Source organism: Mesoplodon mirus (genome assembly GCF_964341445.2).
Source record: "Mesoplodon mirus genome assembly, chromosome: 8".
Lineage (NCBI taxonomy): Eukaryota > Metazoa > Chordata > Mammalia > Artiodactyla > Ziphiidae > Mesoplodon > Mesoplodon mirus.
Window position 1 is genome coordinate 8099822 of NC_138984.1, and position 18394 is coordinate 8118215.

The 18394-nt window shown below is 41.4% G+C and overlaps 1 protein-coding gene across 1 annotated transcript in view; it reads left to right on the forward strand.

Moving 5' to 3' along the window:
* Positions 1-204: 204 nt before the first annotated feature.
* The window catches only part of PDE6D (phosphodiesterase 6D), a 45485-nt gene continuing 27295 nt past the window's right edge, over positions 205-18394 (forward strand). Inside the window, exon 1 of the mRNA XM_082631325.1 lies at positions 205-429. Coding sequence (XP_082487451.1) covers positions 380-429 — 50 coding nt within the window. The 5' untranslated portion in view covers positions 205-379. The remainder of the gene's footprint in view (positions 430-18394) is intronic.

Genomic DNA, 18394 nt, shown 5'->3' on the forward strand with positions numbered 1-18394 from the left:
CCAACCTTCCGCAGGGGCAAACTCTAGGCAACACCACCAAATGAAAATTTTGTCCTACGGGACTTCCCGGGGAGGGCCCTTCCCATTGACGCTCTTCGTCCCCCTGCGAAGCCGCTGAATGTTTCTATTGGTTGATCAAGATGCCAATCGCCGAGGCGGGCTTTCCATTGGCTTCAGAGCGGGCGCTCCGAGGCTAGAGGGAAGGAGAAGGGATCAGGAGCGGGAGCTGAGGGGAAAGAGGCCGGTCCGGGTCTGGGCGTTGCAGCTGCTCGCCCGAGGTCTGCAGGCCGGGCTGCGGCTCAGTCCTCGGCTCCTGGGCACAGTCTACGAGGCTCCGCCGGGCCAGCGTGGGAGAGCCGCAGGCGGCGGCCGCCGCATCATGTCAACCAAGGACGAGCGGGCCAGGGAGATCCTGAGGGGCTTCAAACTGTATCCTCCCGGGAGCGGGGCTGGGCCGGGAGGACTTGGGAGGCGGCCGCTCGCTGAGGAGACGGGCCGGGGGCGGGCCGCGCCAGGTGGGCACCCGAGGAGAGGGCGGCGGGAAGGGAAAAATGGAACGCCGTCGCAGGCCGCCGGCGGGACCGGGCGCGGGAGGCCGGGAAAGGGGCGTCCGGAGGGAGGGAGGGGACGGTGATGGGAGCCTCGTGGGTAGAGGCGGAGGAGCCGCGGAATTGGGCTGAGAGAGGGGCCGGGCGTCGGAAACAGGTGTCGGGAGGCGCGCTTGGGTCCGAGAAGAGAGGCCGGGAAGGGGCTGCGGCCCGCAGGGGAGGGCCGAGGGGGCGCGGTGGGCTGGCCTCGAAGCCTAGCTGCCTCTTTCCGGGAAGCCCACCAGGGCAGCAGGGAAAAGTGACTTGGAGCGAGTGACCTTGTGTGGGACACATGCAGACGCTGGTGTTGAACTCTCTCGGGTTCTCCCCTCCTACCCCCCCACCCCCACCCCACCCCGGTCTTGTTTCCACAACTTCTCTTGCTCACTTGTGGCTCTTTCCAGGGTTGGAGCGGAGGAAGGTGGGGAGTGAGAAGTCCGAGGTGGACCTCATCTTAACTCTGTCTTGGCCCTTGGAGGCACTGGACGGTCGCTGCTTCTCCCTCAGCTCCTCAGTTTTCTTTCCAGCGAGATGAGAACCCTACATTTGTGCGTGCGAAGCCTTGAGGAGTTATGGTTTTGCCCTGGGACTCCTGGCAAAGGTGTCTGCTCCCTGGATTTTGTGTGGTTAATGCGTAGACATGGTGGAGCTGTCCAGCAATTATTTGATGACGTTGGGGACACGGTAGCATTTAGCAGGATGTCGAAATCATTGCCTCAGGCCTGTGGTGGGGCCGCGGGTGCAACCTCCTCCCCTTCCCGTAGTGAAGCTTTGTGTTTTAATGGAATGTTCATCTGTGACCATATGATGCAGGTGAAACAACGCCATCTCGTTCATTCCAGTCTTACATTTCCCTGCGGACCTTAATCTCTTCTTACATCCTATGGCCACAATGTGGAACACTCTTAAATTCGTCTCTCAGTGACGATGTAGGGTTCCTCTCCTGGAGGTTTCGTCAAGCACCGTTCTCTGAGCTGCCAGTGTGTTTCCACAGTGTCCATTCCACCCCTGCAAATGTTAATTGCTTTGTCATAATCAGAAACCAAGTTGGTAGTTAGAACACAACAGCAAAAAAGTTACAGGAAGTTTGGGATGTACAAATGAAATTTTTCAATTGGAAGCCGACCTGCTGTGCTTTTTTTTTTTAAGGGAAGGCCTTCAAAAAAGGCCTTTACATACTGCCTTGCAGTACTTTTATGCAGTGATGTGTAGTAACAGCCTCTTTTATAGCTCCATGTACCTTCCCGTGTTTCTCTTCATAATAGGGCCTATAAGTAGATAGGCATGGCTGAAGTATTAGAAAAGCTATGACATGGATTTTATTTTTCCCTTAAGTAATTTATATTATTACTTAACGTTTATGCTGTAAACTGGAGACTATGGTGAATTGAGAGATTTCACAAGCCATGTTTTTGTCTGGAGTTAACACTGTTGCTGAAAGTAAGAGTCTTTTTAATGGCTTTGGAACACCCCAAAAAGGGAAAGTTTGAGCTTCTCACCTTCAGTCTCGTCTCTTGAACCTTGTTCAAGAGAAACTGTGGCTCTTGAGAAAGAGGCTGAGGGACAAATATAGAAAAGAATAGAAAGCAGAATCTGTGTCGTTTCGTGCATCGAGAAACAGGTTTTCAGGGAGAATTTGACCTGGGCTGATGAAATCACAAGGGAAGCAGCCACCAAAAAACAGTTAGCATGGGAGCAAAGGAATGCTCATCCTCTGGTGGCCTTTATTGGCATCTGAGAATTGAGAGAGAAAAGGAAAGGAGTGCTAGCATTTGTTACTACCTTCAAGAGAAAATAAAATTAACATTTTAGTAAGAAACTACCTGACTGTTGTCCACCTTTTATTGCATAAATTGTTTTTCTGAACTTTCAGAGCATCTGTTTCTGAAGCGTTTTTACTACAAAAAGAAATCGCCATTTTATTCTTCTACCAACAATGTTGATGATACTCATTTGCCACACGGACTACGCTGGTCTTTTTTATTTTTGTCAGTGTGAACAACAGATGACATCTTGTTTTAATTTGTGTTTCCCCGATGCCTAGGTCCCTGGAGAGGTCGAATAGGGTAGCGGTTCAGTGCTGTACTGGCCTGTAGAGCTGTACTGTCTGCGCTGGGATGCTAGCCCTGCGCTCCTGGTTGTGTGTCCCTGAGCAGCTTCTTTAACTGCTGCCCAATCTCCTCCGCTGTAAAAAGGGATAAAAATAATACCGTATCTCCTAGGGTTGTTGGGAGGATGAAATGAGTTGATACCTAAAGCACGTAGCCACGCTCCTGATGCCGAGTAAGCATTATGTATTAGCTATTACGGTTGTCGTTGTTTTTAGTAGAGAAGTCACGGAATCTTCTGTTTGGCCATTTCTTTTTCTTCGTGAATTGCTTGTTGATATCGAATTGTTTATTTTTCTTATTGCTTTATAGGTGTTCTTTCTTGTAGTATCAATCCTTTGCCTGTATTGTACGTTGCACGTGTTTTCTCTCAACGTATTGCTTGTCTGTTTTTTGTTGAACAGAAATTTTAAATTATCACTTCAAATTCATCAATATTATTCATGTGGCTTCTGAATTTTGTGTCTCATTTAAGAAGACCTTCCTTATCTTCAGGTTAATTAAATAGCCTATGTTTTTTTCTCTTTGTAATGTTTAGCTCTTTAATCCATCTGAAATGTATTTACATAGATGGTATGTGGTAGAAATCTAACTTCCTTTGCTATTTGGATAGCCAGTTGCCCACTACTGTTTACTAAGTAGTTAGGCCATCCTTTCCCCTCTGTTTTGAAAGCTATCTTTGTCAAATACTAAGTCTCCATAAGACGGGTTTATTTTTGGAATATTTCTGTTTCATCGGTCTGTTTATCTCTTCCCATTCCTTTCCTGCACGCATTAGTTCAATTATTATAGTTTTATAGTATGATTTAGTACAGTTTACAATAGGATTGATATGTCATGAACAGAGTTATCTGTTTGAAGTCATAAGTTCCTTGTAAATATTCATGCCCTTTTTATACAAATAGAAGCTTGCCCATACGCCCATAATAGATACTCAGTAAGTATGAATAACATACTTCATAAATCAGGGATAGCCTTTGTATCTGAGAGAATTCAACATAAACTTTTGTATTTGTCATAAGTCTTTTCAAAAATAAAATATTTAGGACTTCCCTGGTGGCGCAGTGGTTGAGAGTCCGCCTGTCGATGCAGGGGACACAGGTTCACGCCCCGGTCCGGGAGGATCCCACATGCCGCGGAACGGCTGGGCCCGTGAGCAATGGCCGCTGAGCCTGCGCGTCCGGAGCCTGTGCTCCGCAACGGGAGAGGCCACAACAGTGAGAGGCCCGCGTACCGCAAAAAAAATAATAAAATAAAATAAAATATTTTAAAAGAATTTTTTTTTTTTTGGCCACACGGGCTTGTGGGATCTCAGTTCCCTGACCAGGGATCACCTGTGCCTCCTGCAGTGGAAGCTCGGAGCCCTAACCACTGGACTGCCAGGGAATTCCCAAGATTTCTTTTTCACATCATCTCCACCCCACTGCTTTTAGCTCATACACATTAAGAGTCTTACATTTCTTTCCTGTTTGTTAAAAACATAACATTTTGTAGTTATAAACTAAAGTTGTGAATGAAATATTACTTGGGGAACAAATATGATTCTCCTGCAAGGTTTTGAATTTGTTTTAAGTAGCTGATATGGAGATTTTGTTTGTAAATCCTGCGTTCCCCATTTCATTCATTCAACAAAGGTCTTTCGGGAGACTTCTGAACAGGCACTGTGCGCTTACAGGACATAAAAATGAATGAGTCACAGACCCTTCTTTCCAGAAGTCTAACCATCTTTGTGTCTGTTTAGAAGGGATATCTTCAAAAGCAATGCATTTTTTAAAATAGTACTGAATTTTTCTTTTACAAACTCCAGCTACCTAGAAATGACCTTTGTTAATATTTCAATATAGCCTTCTGATGTAGCTAATGTTTAATGTGTTTCCTTTTATTAAAATGGAATCATGAGTATTATTTTGAAACTTTTTAACTTAATTAATTTACCACGTTCATAATTTTTGAAGATAGTTGCTTTCAGTTGCTTTCAGTGACATAGATTTGTCACTGAAGGTCTTCTTATACTAGTTTTCTAGTATAGGCTGTAATGCCCTGTTCAGCCTGTTCAAATTACTTTTTCCTCAACATAAATCCATAATTTTATTAAATTAATACCAAGAAGCTGACGCATTGCCATAAGAAAGGATTATGCTTTTATGATTTCATTATTTTTGATCCATCTGGAATTTGCTTGGGTATAAGGTATGAAGCAGATTTAATTTTTTTAAAGATTAGCTAATTGTCTCCATTTCTTTCTTTACTTATACTCCAGATATTAATATAATATCCAGAATATAAATGACTGCCTGCAAATCATCAATAAGATAAAAATTTAACTCAAAATGGGCAAAGGATATGAACAAATAGTTCACAGAAGAAAGATGCAAATGACCAATGAATAAATTCAGAGATGTTCAACCCTATTAAAACAACAGACTATCCCTTTTTTCCCAATTAACTGACAAAAATTTAAAGACTGATAATATTCAGTGTTGGCAACTGTTGCGGAAAAGGGATGCTTCATTTGCTCTGTGTGTGTGTGTCTGTGTGTTTGTGTGTGTGTGTGTGTTTGTGTGTGTGAGAGAGAGAGAGAGAGAGAGACCTTTATGGAAAGTAATTGATATCTATCAAAAGTTTACGTGTAAGTGCAGTAAAGCAGAGAGCTGTCATCAATGGACTCTAGGTTCAGACTTGATTACCCCCACCACTGTGACCCGAGGCAAAGCACTCAAACTGTGAACCTCACTATCCATTTCATTTCTTTAGAGGGTTGATATATGAGGATTAAGTGAGACTGCATATAAAATGCTTAGTACAGTGCCTCGCACACAGTAATAAATGTTAACTGCTGTATTATTTTTTATTAATACTTAATATTATTGACGATAATAATAGCGTTAATATTTCTGTAAAACCACTTATTTTTCTGAGGTATAACCAATGACTTCATGCTATTATTCTCGTTCTAACTGAGCAACTGTAATATCTGTTTTGCCTCTGAAGAAATGATTCAATTGAGAAGCATTGATGTGTACCTAGGGTTTATCTTGTTTTCTAGCAACTAATCACATTCCAATTTATGGCAGGTGAGCAAAAAAAGAACCAGTTTGGCTCAGAAGGTTTCTGAAAGCACCTTTCACTTGTGTTCTTGCATTTCCTCTCCATAGTTTGCTTCTGGATCTCCCACATTCTCTTTCTCACAGCACCTTGATGTTTAACTTTACCTCCAGTCAAAAATAGTTGGCTTTACATCTTCTATGGACTTAGATTTCCTTGTTAAGAATAGTAGACTGTTGGGGCCTCCCTGGTGGCGCAGTGGTTGAGAGTCCGCCTGCCGATGCAGGGGATGCGGGTTCGTGCCCCGGTCTGGGAGGATCCCATGTGCCGCGGAGCGGCTGGGCCCGTGAGCCATGGCTGCTGAGCCTGCGCGTCCGGAGCCTGTGCTCCGCAACGGGAGAGGCCACAACAGTGAGAGGCCCGCATACCACAAAAAAAAAAAAAAAAAAAAAAAAAAAAAAGAATAGTAGACTGTTGAACTTTTCTTGAATGTCAGTATTGCCTAAGAGGTGCCTTGGCCAAGTGTTAAAAATGAGTCTGGGGTTTATAATTCCTAAAATATAGTTTTTATCTTATCAACCCAAATTTTGGGAAAGCAACCAAAACATACCAGCCATACAGCCAATAAATACACAGATTGTGTTGAGCACAGATTGTCTAGTAATAGACTTCATGTAGATTGTGATCAGTAGTTTGTTCTCCAGAATCCTCCTGCATGGGCTCCGAGAAGTTGTTATCGTTATCCTGAATGGATTAAATGACTATAACATCCTCTTGATTTTGTTATTTAGGATTTTTAAACAGGAATTGCGGTTTTTGCATTTGGGGGAGGAATTTGGAATATAATTAGATACTTATAGTCTTCTTCAGACCTTCTAAATTCCTTTCCAGGATTGTATTTCTAGTGAAATATTATATTAACCTCTGGAAAAATGAAACAGAATATGGTAAGACTCTCATGGAAAATTCTGGTTGTATCATCACTATATTTGATAAAAGGACTGTCAATAGGGCTGGGGTTTGCCAGCTCTAGGTTCTTATTAGGCTTGACCTCACTTTTGCCTTACAGGCTTCACTTGTCAGCACTCTGCATCCACAAATCCCCATGTTAGAGGAGGCCTTGACTTCTTAAAGTATGGACCTGTCCCTATTCCTGAGCTTTAGCATCATAGGAAGATATTGTAAAGGCAAGGCCATCTTGTCTAGTAATCTGACTGTTCGAACCATTGCTTGAATGCTTAAAACTCAAATTATCAAGAGTTTAGGAGCAACATTCTTCTTTTGCTTTTGATCTGCTGATAATTTTGAAGCTGAGAGGAAAAGCAAATATATTTTCTTATAGTCCAATATCCGTAAAGATCTTAGTGGATTGGACTAAATAAGCACGCTGTTTATAGAGGAATTTGCTTAGGCTGCAGTGGGGGGGAGGGGTACAACAAAGTGGAGCTGGTCCAGAGGAGAGGCACTTGAAACATGTCAGTACAATAACTGGAGAACTGAGGAGGATTAACCTGAAGATGAGTTGGGCAAAGGATATGAGTGTTCTAAAGTTTAAAAAACTGTTGTAGGGGCTTCCCTGGTGGCACAGCGGTCAAGAATCCGCTTGCCAATGCAGGGGACACGGGTTTGAACCCTGGTCCAGGAAGATCCCACATGTCACGGAGCAACTAAGCCCGTGCACCACAACCACTGAAGCCTGTGCTCTGCAACAAGAGAAGACACTGCAATGAGAAGCCTACTCACCACAACAAAGAGTAGCCCCCACTCACCTCAACTAGAGAAAGCTCGCGCGCAGCAATGAAGACCCAATGCAGCCAAAAAAAAAAAAAATCTGTTCTAAAGAAGAAAAAGTAAATGTGTTCTGTGTGGCTCTCAGAGGATACAAGGTTAGAAGTTACAGGGGACAGATTTTAGCCCAGTTTTAATAATTGGAGTTACCTGAAGAAAAAAATTGTTTCAGAAAATATTTTAAGCACCAGATGGATGCCTGTCCATCAGGAGTATTGCAGAAGGAAATTATGTATGCATCAGATAAGGCATTAGAGTAGATAAACTCCAGAAGGACTCAAATCCTTTCAACACTGCAATTCTTTGATTTGGTGACAACCTTTCTTAGTTAACAAGGACTCTTCAGCAAGTATTTCTATTAAGGTATGTACTACACCTAAAATAGGCAGAACATTTTTGTATGTGATTTGATATAATTAAAACATGATATTGTTTCCTTTTTGTTTTTCAGACAACTCTTTTTAGATTAATACTACTCAGTATTAATGATGTATTTTGTTCAGTGTATTGCGGATCCACTGATTTCAAAGTTAGGGAGAGCAATTTTTGCCTCTGAATTTGGATAAAGTCTAGAGAACTAAACATAAATAACTCTAATATAAATAACAGTTTAAATATAGCCACAAGAAGAAAGGGGATAGCCTAATAATATTTGACATTCTTGTAGTCTTTTTCAGTTTTTCAAAGCACTTTCACATATTATTACATTATTACAACTCTACACATTATTATCCACACTTTATAAATGGGGGAAATAGGGATTGACGAGGTTGTCACTCAGAACCTTAACTTAAACCTTGGTTTGTCTTCCTACAAACTACTGTTTTCTATAGTATACCATGATTCCTCTCTGGAGAATTTATTTTTGTTACCATATTATTGATTTTGAGTTTAAAATTTTTCCTCAGTGTTTAAGTCACAGATTTATTTTTCACTTGAAAATTATTCTCTTCCATAGTGATCACATCCCCTATATTCTTCTTTGTTTTTCCTCAACTCTCAGATACAGAGGGCAGGATTTAGCTTGGGATAAGGAAGAATTTTCTAACAATTAGAGTTAGCTGAAAAAAAGACATTTTCCAGAACCTATTTAAGCAGCATGTATTTTTCTGCTAGGGCTGCCACAACAAAATACCGAAATACAACAGACATTTATTTCTCAACAGTCCTGGAGGCTAGGAAGTCCAAAATCAAGGTACTGACTGATTTGGTTCCTGGCTTACAGATGTCCACCTTCTCCCTGTGTCCTCACATGGTAGAGAGTGGATGGGCAAATTGTAGGAGTCATAACTGTTATACCATGTGTGGCACCGCCACCTGTCTGACTGTTCCACTTGAAAAGGGTGGTTCATAGATCGCTGCAAGGAAAAGAAAAAAAATTTTTAAGGGACTAAATGTGAGAATCAAGCCTGATCACTTACTTTCATGGAATAAGAAGTAAGAAATTTAAAAGCCTTTGCTTTTGAGCCACCTTCTGTGAGAAGGATAAAGGCAGAGGCCTTACTGTTGCCACTTACCTGGTGGTTCATTCAGACATTTGTTAGCAGGGTCTGTAAGTGCCAGGTAATGTGCTAAACCCAAGAGATACGAAACGATAAGCCAGTTTCTATATCCAAAGAACTTTTATGAGGGAGGGAGGGAGAGACAGAGACAGAGATGATAACAATCAAAATATAGTGTGATAAGTGCCTAGTAGTATGAAGTACTGTGGAACCTCAGAAGTAATGTGGAACCTGCTGCTGGAGGTGTTCTGGAAGACTTCAGAATTGTCATTTGAATCGGAGCTTGGAGGATGAGTAGCTGTTGAGCAGTTTAATTTTAAAGATACTGGGGATGGGGCTTCCCTGATGGCGCAGTGGTTGAGAGTCTGCCTGCCGATGCAGGGGACGCGGGTTCGTGTCCCGGTCTGGGAAGATCCCACATGCCGCGGAGTGGCTGGGCCCGTGAGCCATGGCCGCTGAGCCTGCGTGTCCGGAGCCTGTGCTCCGCAACGGGAGAAGCCACAACAGTGAGAGGCCCACGTAACGCAAAAAAAAAAAAAAAAAAAAAAAAAGATACTGGGGAGGACTTCCCTGGTGGCGCAGTGGTTAAGAATCCGCCTGCCAACGCAGGGGACACGGGTTCGATCCCTGGTCTGGGAAGATCCCACATGCTGCAGAGCAACTAAGCCCGTGCGCCACAACTACTGAGCCCGTGTGCCACAGCTACTGAAGCCTGCATGCCTAGAGCCCATGCTCCACAACAAGAGAAGCCATCGCAATGAGAAGCCCGCGCACCGCAACAAAGAGTAGCCCCTGCTCGTCACAACTAGAGAAAGCCGGCGTGCAGCAACGAAGACCCAACGCAGCCAAACATAAATACATACATACATACATACATAAGTAAAAATAAAGATACTGGGGAGTGGGAGAGGAAGGAAGGTGATGGCATGAAAAATGAGGGAAGAGAGTGTTTCAGAGGGAAGTTGGGGTCAAGAATGAGGAAGAATGAAGATCAAAAACAAGTCCTTGAAATTGCTGGAAATTTCATTCACTCATTGAATATTTGAGACTACTGAAAGTCCCATAATACCTTGTAGGTCACTGGTGATCTTTCTGAGAATAGCAGATTTTGAGAATAGTAGCTATTTGGGGAAACAAATTATCATTTGCCAAGATTAAAAAATGGATACTAGATGAGGAAATAAATTCAGCAAGAATAGATTACTCTTCCAAGAAATCTGTTGACTTAAGAAAGCAGAGATTAGGGGAGTAGGTAGAGAGATTTTACTAAAGGATGGAAGTCACTTATTTAAGCTTATCCAGCTTTGTGCAAGTTGCTTAACACCTGTAAAACAAAGATGCTTGCTCTGTCTGCCTTACAGAGGTGTTATGAACTTTGAGTGGAATAATATATGCCAACTAGCTTTAAAAACTAGAGCTCTATAGATGTATTATGCTTACTATAACATTGTTTAAATTATTTATTTATCTTTGTTTTGAAGTTCAGGGTTGCTATTTTGCAAATTTGTAGGTTTCAGGTTTCGGGGTGTTGATAAAGCCAGAGTCTTAGTGATCCTTTTTTTTTTTACTACAGATTAGACATCTGAAGCCTTTTTCACAATTCTGGGAAGTAATTATGGCTGTTGGAGTGATAGCAAAATAAGCCCCCTAGGGCTTCCCTGGTGGTGCAGTGGTTGAGAGTCCTCCTGCCGATGCAGGGGATGCGGGTTCGTGCCCCGGTCCGGGAAGATCCCACATGCGGTGGAGCGGCTAGGCCCGTGAGCCATGGCCGCTGAGCCTGCACGTCCGGAGCCTGTGCTCCGCAACGGGAGAGGCCACAACAGTGAGAGGCCCGTGTACCGCAAAAAGAAAAAAAAAGCCCCCCTACATGACACGTATGTCCCATTTGAAAGCCAAAATCATCTTTGGCTTTGCTTTTTTTTTTTTTTTTTTTAAAGATGGTTGTAATTTGAGGAAGTTGATTTCTCAGTACTGTAGCATTTTTAAAGCTAGGTAAAATTCAGGATCTCGGAATGTGGATTTCGATAGGATTTAAGGTAATATCCTCATTCCTCTGAATAATGTATAAGAAACAGTTGCTGATCCTTTTGGGGATGCACCTTAGGAAAGTGCCTTCTGTTATCTCTTCTTCGATCAGGAGGTTCTGGGAAGCAAATAAAAATGCAAAGGGAGTCTCTATGAATCTCTTTGGTTATATCTATTCTAGTTTGTTTCTGAGCAGTTTCAGGCACATAACTGCACATGTATCAGTAGAATAATAGACCTACTAGAAAAAGAAAGGTTTGTTTCATTGTTTGACTTTGCTAGTGAGAAGACAGTGTTATGTTTCAAATAGCGCTCTTTTTCTCATTACTAAATTTCTTGCCTCCACTGTTTCCCAGACCAGTTTGAATTTTGATTGTATGCTTTCCAAGCATAGTACCTCTGCCAGGGCCAGAGTATTATTTCACAGGCATATCACCACTGATTACAGTGCTGCATATTATGTTTCAAGGATACTGAAACCAGGTTTCTCAGGGATCCATTTATATTTTCTCACCTTGTCCCCATAAATAGGAAAAATACCACAAGGAAAAATCACTGGGAACTTATTGGTCAAAGAAAGATGTTTAAATACCTATCAATTAGAACTGGTTCTTAAAATATACTAAAAAATAGGATGCTCTGTATAACCAATGCTAGTGCAGGAGGAGCCTAAGAGGAGGGCTTTGATATTTAAGAATTAATGAAAGTGGGAGTAGGGGAAGGAAGTGAGTTCAGAGAGTGAACAAGGAAGAGAGAGTTTGAGATGGGAGAGATCATGAAGGCAGAGTGTTAAAGGACAGAGAACAAGAACAAAAAGAAAAAAACACAACCAAAAACTATGTAAGCAGAGCCAAGAAAGGCATTCCTGAGATGAAAATGTTCGGGATACCACTAAACAGAAACTCCCTTTGTTTACTGCTGGTCATTGCAGCTGCTTCCACCCCAGATGAATGAGAGGGGGAAGTTTTTCTTCATGCCTGTAACAATGGTATTGGAGCTTTGCCTCCTATTACTCAGGTCTGCCATAGTAGACATTAGCATATGTCATTTGTGCTTAGTCAGCCATTCTGCCTGAAAATTCTAGCTACCTTGAAACTCCTCAGACTACAGGTAATGAGCCACATGCCCATGTATAATTTACAGGTACTCTGCCAAGTCGTGAATCCAACTTCAGAATGGGCTTTTAAACTCGAATGTGTTTCTACCTGCACTTTAGCTTCCTGACTCAACTGTTCTCCTTAAGGAGAATGGAGGTTTTTTGGTTTGCTGCTTTTTGGTTTTCACTGAGCTCCAACTCTAATCTGGCCTTTCCATAGCCTGCTGAACCCTGAATGAGCAGCTCTCCTTGTTTGGCTTCTAGACACTCTTCAGTGAGCCTTGATTTCTGGTTGCTCAGCCTGAATGAGAATTCTCATCAACCCCTCTGACTCGCTCTCTGATGCTCAGTGTGGTTCAACACATATTTGAGAGGCAGTTATGTGCTGAGCACTGAGAAGAGAAGGATAAATAATATACTGCCAATGGAATTTGACTTGCAGACTTATATGCATGGTACGTTCTGATAAGTACTGTGACGCAATTATAAACAAGTGTACAGGTGCACTCAGGGGGAATCAAAACTTTGCCTCAGGGTGTATCAGGGAACGTAATCAGAGAGGTTGACAATAGCACTGGGTCCTTAAGGAGAGTGCTGGAGGGTGGGATGCCCATTCTGGTGGGAACGGAGCAGCGGTCTGCTAAATACTCAAGCAAAAGAAGACGTTGTCTTTGGGAAGTTGAGCAATTAGGGATGGCTGGAGGATAGGCTGTGCCTAGGAGCTAGGGTAGGAGGTGACTGGAGAATGCAAAGGATGGCAGAGACTAGACTCGGTGTCTTCCTCCCTCCAGTAAGCCTTGAGTTACCCTATTAACTTCTTCACTCCAGACTTATAGCAGTTCATTATACCTGCTACCCTCCTGGTTGCCTGTTGATTTCCTGTTCTTTATTAAATTGTCCTTTCTACTTGACCTACCTTCCTATCTCACCCTTCTCCATTGTTCTTTTAACCTATTATTAACTTACAATCTTTTTTAAAAATCAGTATTTCCAAACCTATTTCCAAAGCCTGAACTTATATGTTCCTCAGAAATGTGTGTGTCTGAGGATGGAAGAATTTTTTTTTTTTTCCTTTGGACAGTCACATAGGATTAACCGTGCCCATGTCAAGCAAAAGCAGGGGTCTTTCTGTCCTCTAGAACAATGCTTCTTAAACCATTACTGGTAACAAGCCAGGTTTTTACTTCTAATCCTTTATAGACTGATATTTTTATAAAATAACTAAAATGAATTATTAGAAAAATGACATAGAAAATAAGTCAAAAATTTTATTGTTAGAATCAACATTCAAATTACTCTGCTAAATTGCTATTAAAATTTTTAAATACTTGTCACATATATGCACTACCAAATGTAAAATAGCTAGTGGGAAGCAGCCTCATAGCACAGGGAGATCAGCTCGGTGCTTTGTGACTACCTAGAGGGGTGGGAGGGAAACACAAGAGGGAGGGGATATGGGGATATATGTATACGTATAGCTGACTCACTTTGTTATACAGCAGAAACTAACACACCATTGTAAAGCAATTATACTCCAATAAAGATGTTAAAAAAAATAAAATTTAATTTAAAATAAATAAATAAATACTTGTCACAAACTGGTAACCAATTCCTTCACAAACCAGCACCAGTCTGTGGACCATATTTTGAGTAACGCATCTGTAGAATCCCCAGTACAACTTGTGCCTGATACACAGTAGAATTCAGTGCATGTTTGGGGAATAAATATGTGGATGAAATGGTTAGCGTCATTATAGTAGTAGGAGGGTAAAAATGATAGTGGCAGCTCTCTTTGGAGAGTTGAAGGGAAATGATTTAGTGAGAAAGTAAAGAGTACTGTAGTAATGTTACCCTCCATGTAAAACAAACTTTTTGTCATCACGCTCTGAGCTTTGTCCCTTTGGCTCTCTAGTGAGGCAAATATTCACTAGTAAATCACCTGTGCGAATTTATGAGAAATATTAGTTTTGATCTGGCCAAAAAATATAAAAGTTACTCTGAATGTTTGCAGAAAAAATGTCAACCTACTTATCTGAACTTCGTTTTAGGAGCAATTCTGCAGTTGGCAAGGATTGATTTCAAATACTAACCCCTGCTCTTTAAATGAAAGTATTTCTCTGTGTTATAATGTGGACCATACTGCCAAATGCTTTCCCTGCCTGAGATTTTCTCATTTCCTTTTGCATCTTCTCAGAAGATTAGCTGAATAGGATAAGAAGTCTTTATATCAAAAACTTTGTAATAAACAAGGCTTCTATGTCAATTAAGATAATTTCAGATTGCTTATAACACTGCAAATTTTCAGTACTTAAAAGCAAATTGTAAGGTCTTAAATCCCTTTCAAATAAGGAATTCGTGGCATCATTCAGGGAATAGAAAAGCAAGAGGTGTACTTTTTAGTATTTGAACACATAGCTGCATTTCAAGGAGATCATTAATTTGAAATATTTAATTAATTGAATGCAACTTATAACAGGGAAGTTTTATTATCATAAACAGAGTTTTGTTTCCATTGTGGATCAGTAAAGTCAGCCCTCCATATTCGTGGGTTCCACATCCCGGGATTCAACTGCATATCAAAAATATTCAGGAAAAAAAATTCCAGAAAGGTCCAAAAAGCAAAACTTGAATTTGCCATGCCAGTAACTATTTACATAGCGTTTACATTGTATTAGGCATTATAAATATTCTAGAGATGATTTAAAGTATGCGGGAGGATGTGCATAGGTTGTATGCAAATACTATGCCATTTTATAAATAAGGGTCTTGAGCATCCACAGACTATAGTATGACAGGGGTCCTAGAACCAACCCCCCGCAGATACTGAGGGACAACTGTACAGCATCAGTAACTCAATACATAGTCCTTATTGTCTACTAACCATATCCCAAGAGAACATTGTTAGGAGGGGCAAAAGGACAATTTCTGTGGAATATTTGGGGATCTGCCTGCCTTTCTCATCCTCTCATCAGTTTCCTCAGCTCTTCTAGCACTGGAGGCCTGTCCTCACAAAGATACCCAGCACCTTGCAGCTGCCTGAAGCCACTTCTTTCCAAGAGTATGTAGTGTGGACAGGCCTCTGCCTGAATGCAAGCTATGTTTACTAGCTGTGAGTTCCTGAGAAAGGTGTTTAACTTCTGAGAGCAGTACTGTTTCATGTGAGTGTCATTATTAAGTGAGATAAGATTGAAAAATAGAAAAGAGAGGCTCTTAGGACAGTACTCAGCATGTTCATTGAATGTGGGTACTTAGATATTAGTTCTTTTACCCTGCCTGCTCTTTCTTTGGAAGACCAGCTTTAAGCGATTAATGTAGCCAGATGCCAGATAAGGCTGGAAATATTATTCACCTTTTCCCTGGCCTTGTGTCTGCAGTTATCAAGTTGAACAAGACTGCTAGGAAGCTAGCTCTGAGAAAGGCAAGAGTTAGGACTTTCTTTATCTCTCTGCACTGGTAATGAATCATAGATAAAGAATTATTTGACGTTTACAGCATTGTTAGGCTACTATAATCAGTGGGGTTTCCCTTAGCCTTTGGAGATTTTATAGAAACTCAGAAGAGAGACAAGAACCTCAATCTGAAACTGATTTCCCCCAATCCTGACTGGACTGGATTGTCCAGCATTACCTCTTACCATTTGAATGTAGAAGGGACCAACCCCTCAACTAGTACTAGATCTGTTATCTGGACATTGTTGTGGCTTTATTGATTTTATATAGTTAGAGTGGTTCAGTAATTTCTGGAAAGCTTGCCTAAGCTAAAAAAAATTGTGTCTCTAGGCACAGAGCCTATCCTCTGTAAATACGTCATCTGTCCATCAAGGATATGTAAAAGATCAAGAATCAGGGACCCCCAAAAGTAAATGAGTTCTGACCTGTGGAATACACTAACAGCATTATCTGAGCTGGCATTCCACACCAGAAGGCATCCTGTATTCTGCAGTGTCTGAAGTGCCTTTCTAGCCTCGTGTCCTGGAAGAACGGCTTGTCCTGTACCACAGGCTTAGGGATCATGACTTACTCTTCTTCTGTCCCCCAGTCTTGAGTATAGTTTCTCCCTGGTACAGACTGGGCATGCAGGAGGCCTGTTTATGTCATATAAATGTTAAGAGAATGGATGTTGAAATCAAGTACTCAAAAACCAACTTTATGACTTATTGGCTTTGTGACCTTTACGCATGGTACTTGCCATCCCTAAACCACAGATACCTCATCCATACAAGGGCTAATAATAATACCTATTTCATAGGGTTGTGAGGATTAATTTAGATGTGGATAAAGCACTTAGCCAGTATTTGGCACTCAACACATGTTAACTATCACCATTATACAGTAAATAAGTGCTGAATATAAGGATCAGGGGACTATTATGGTTGTGCATGATTCTGCCAAAGATTCTTACATCCAAGAGATGTGTAACATGAATCATCTGGCATCAGAATTCTTCCATTTCTTGGTAAAGGCTTCCCCTTTAGTTTCTTCTGTTTATTTAAACAGAGGTTTTCTCAGATATGGCCCATTTGATAATGTCTGATAAAGTGTACCAGCTGATTCATATAATACCCCAGATAATTTTATATGAAAGTTTTCCTATTTTATTGGTTTTAGAAATTATTTTGAAGGAATAACAGTCTGATGGCGACTTATGAATACTTTTATATTAAATACTTACTTTGTCATTCTAAAAAATATGCTAAACATTTCTAATTTCCATGGGAAAGCCCTCAGGAAAAAAAAAATCCCTCCGCCTTTTTGTTATATCTCTAGTGAAGTTTAGAAATTCGAAGAAGAGTATTGCCAAGAAGCTGCAAAGAGACCCCATGTTTGAGCTTCCCATGTTCTCTCTGCACACAAAGAGAAGCATTTGGGGGCTTCCCTGGTGGCGCAGTGGTTGAGAGTCCGCCTGCCGATGCAGGGGACACGGGTTCGTGCCCCGGTCTGGGAAGATCCCACATGCCGCAGAGTGACTAGGCCCGTGAGCCATGGCCGCTGAGCCTGCGCGTCCGGAGCCTGTGCTCCGTAACGGGAGAGGCCACAACTGAGAGGCCCACGTACCGCAAAAAAAAAAAAAAGAGAGAGAGAGAGAAGCATTTGGGCCAATAGTCCACTCTTTGTTGTTGGTTCCTAAAGCACTGCCAGGGGAGACTTATGCTCCTGGGGTCTCTTATGTCCCAGGAGGGAGATGATGGAGGATGATTATTAATCTACACCAACTTCAGTTTATTAGCTGTACTGGTTCCCAAACATGTTTTTGACAATGAAATATTCTTCAGGTCCTCTTGTGGTGTTTCTCTATCCATTTCCAGCACGGCAGCCAAAGATTTTATTTTTTCCATAACAATTTTCTACACATTTGATTTTTTTTTCTCACACTGCCCACCTCTCTTGTCTTCTAAGCTTGCTTGCCCTCCTTTGTGCACACAAACTATATAAGCTCCAGCGACTGTTTTCCCCTGAAAAATGTAGTTATTCCAAACTTTCTTTCAGTCCCCTAAAATCTTATTTCCTAGAAACATCTTTTTCTCCTCATAACAATTCTTTGTTCATCCGCTGTAGATTACCCCTCCCTGTCTGGTGGCATAGAATATGGGCTTCAGTGGCTATAATTTTTTTCTTTCCATTCTTTAAAATAGTTTTCTTTCCCAGAACCCTACAGCTACTCAGAATATGGTCCCTGAGCCAGTGCAGAATCTCAGGTCCTATCCTGAATCAGAATCTATATTTTGACATGATCCCCACATGATTTGTATGCACATGAAAGTTTAAGAAAGCACTGCTGTAAATCATGTTTTGCTCAAAAGGGGGAAAGCTGTCCAGTAGTGGTTCTCAACCCTGGCTGTTTAGTGGAATCACCTGGGGAACTTTGAAAAGTACTGATGCCTAGGTCCCATCTTCAAAGATTCTAGTTTAATTGGTCTGGGGGGTAGTCCAGACATTGGGAATTTTAAATGTTCCCCAGGCAATTCTAATACGCAGCCAAGGTTAAGAACCACTCTAGTGCATGAATCTTAAAATTTGCCCTAGTTTCCTAGAATAGCATTATATGTAAATCAGTGCAAAACTAATGACTAAGTAAAAGACTTTTTTACATTTACATTTATTGGGGGGACATAGATATACACATAGAAAAAATTGGAAATATAAACACTAAAATATTAAATGGTAATCTCTGGTTTATAGGATTACAGCTATTGTTTTTTTGTCCTCTATTTTCCAAACTTTCTATAATAGCCATGAATTCTTT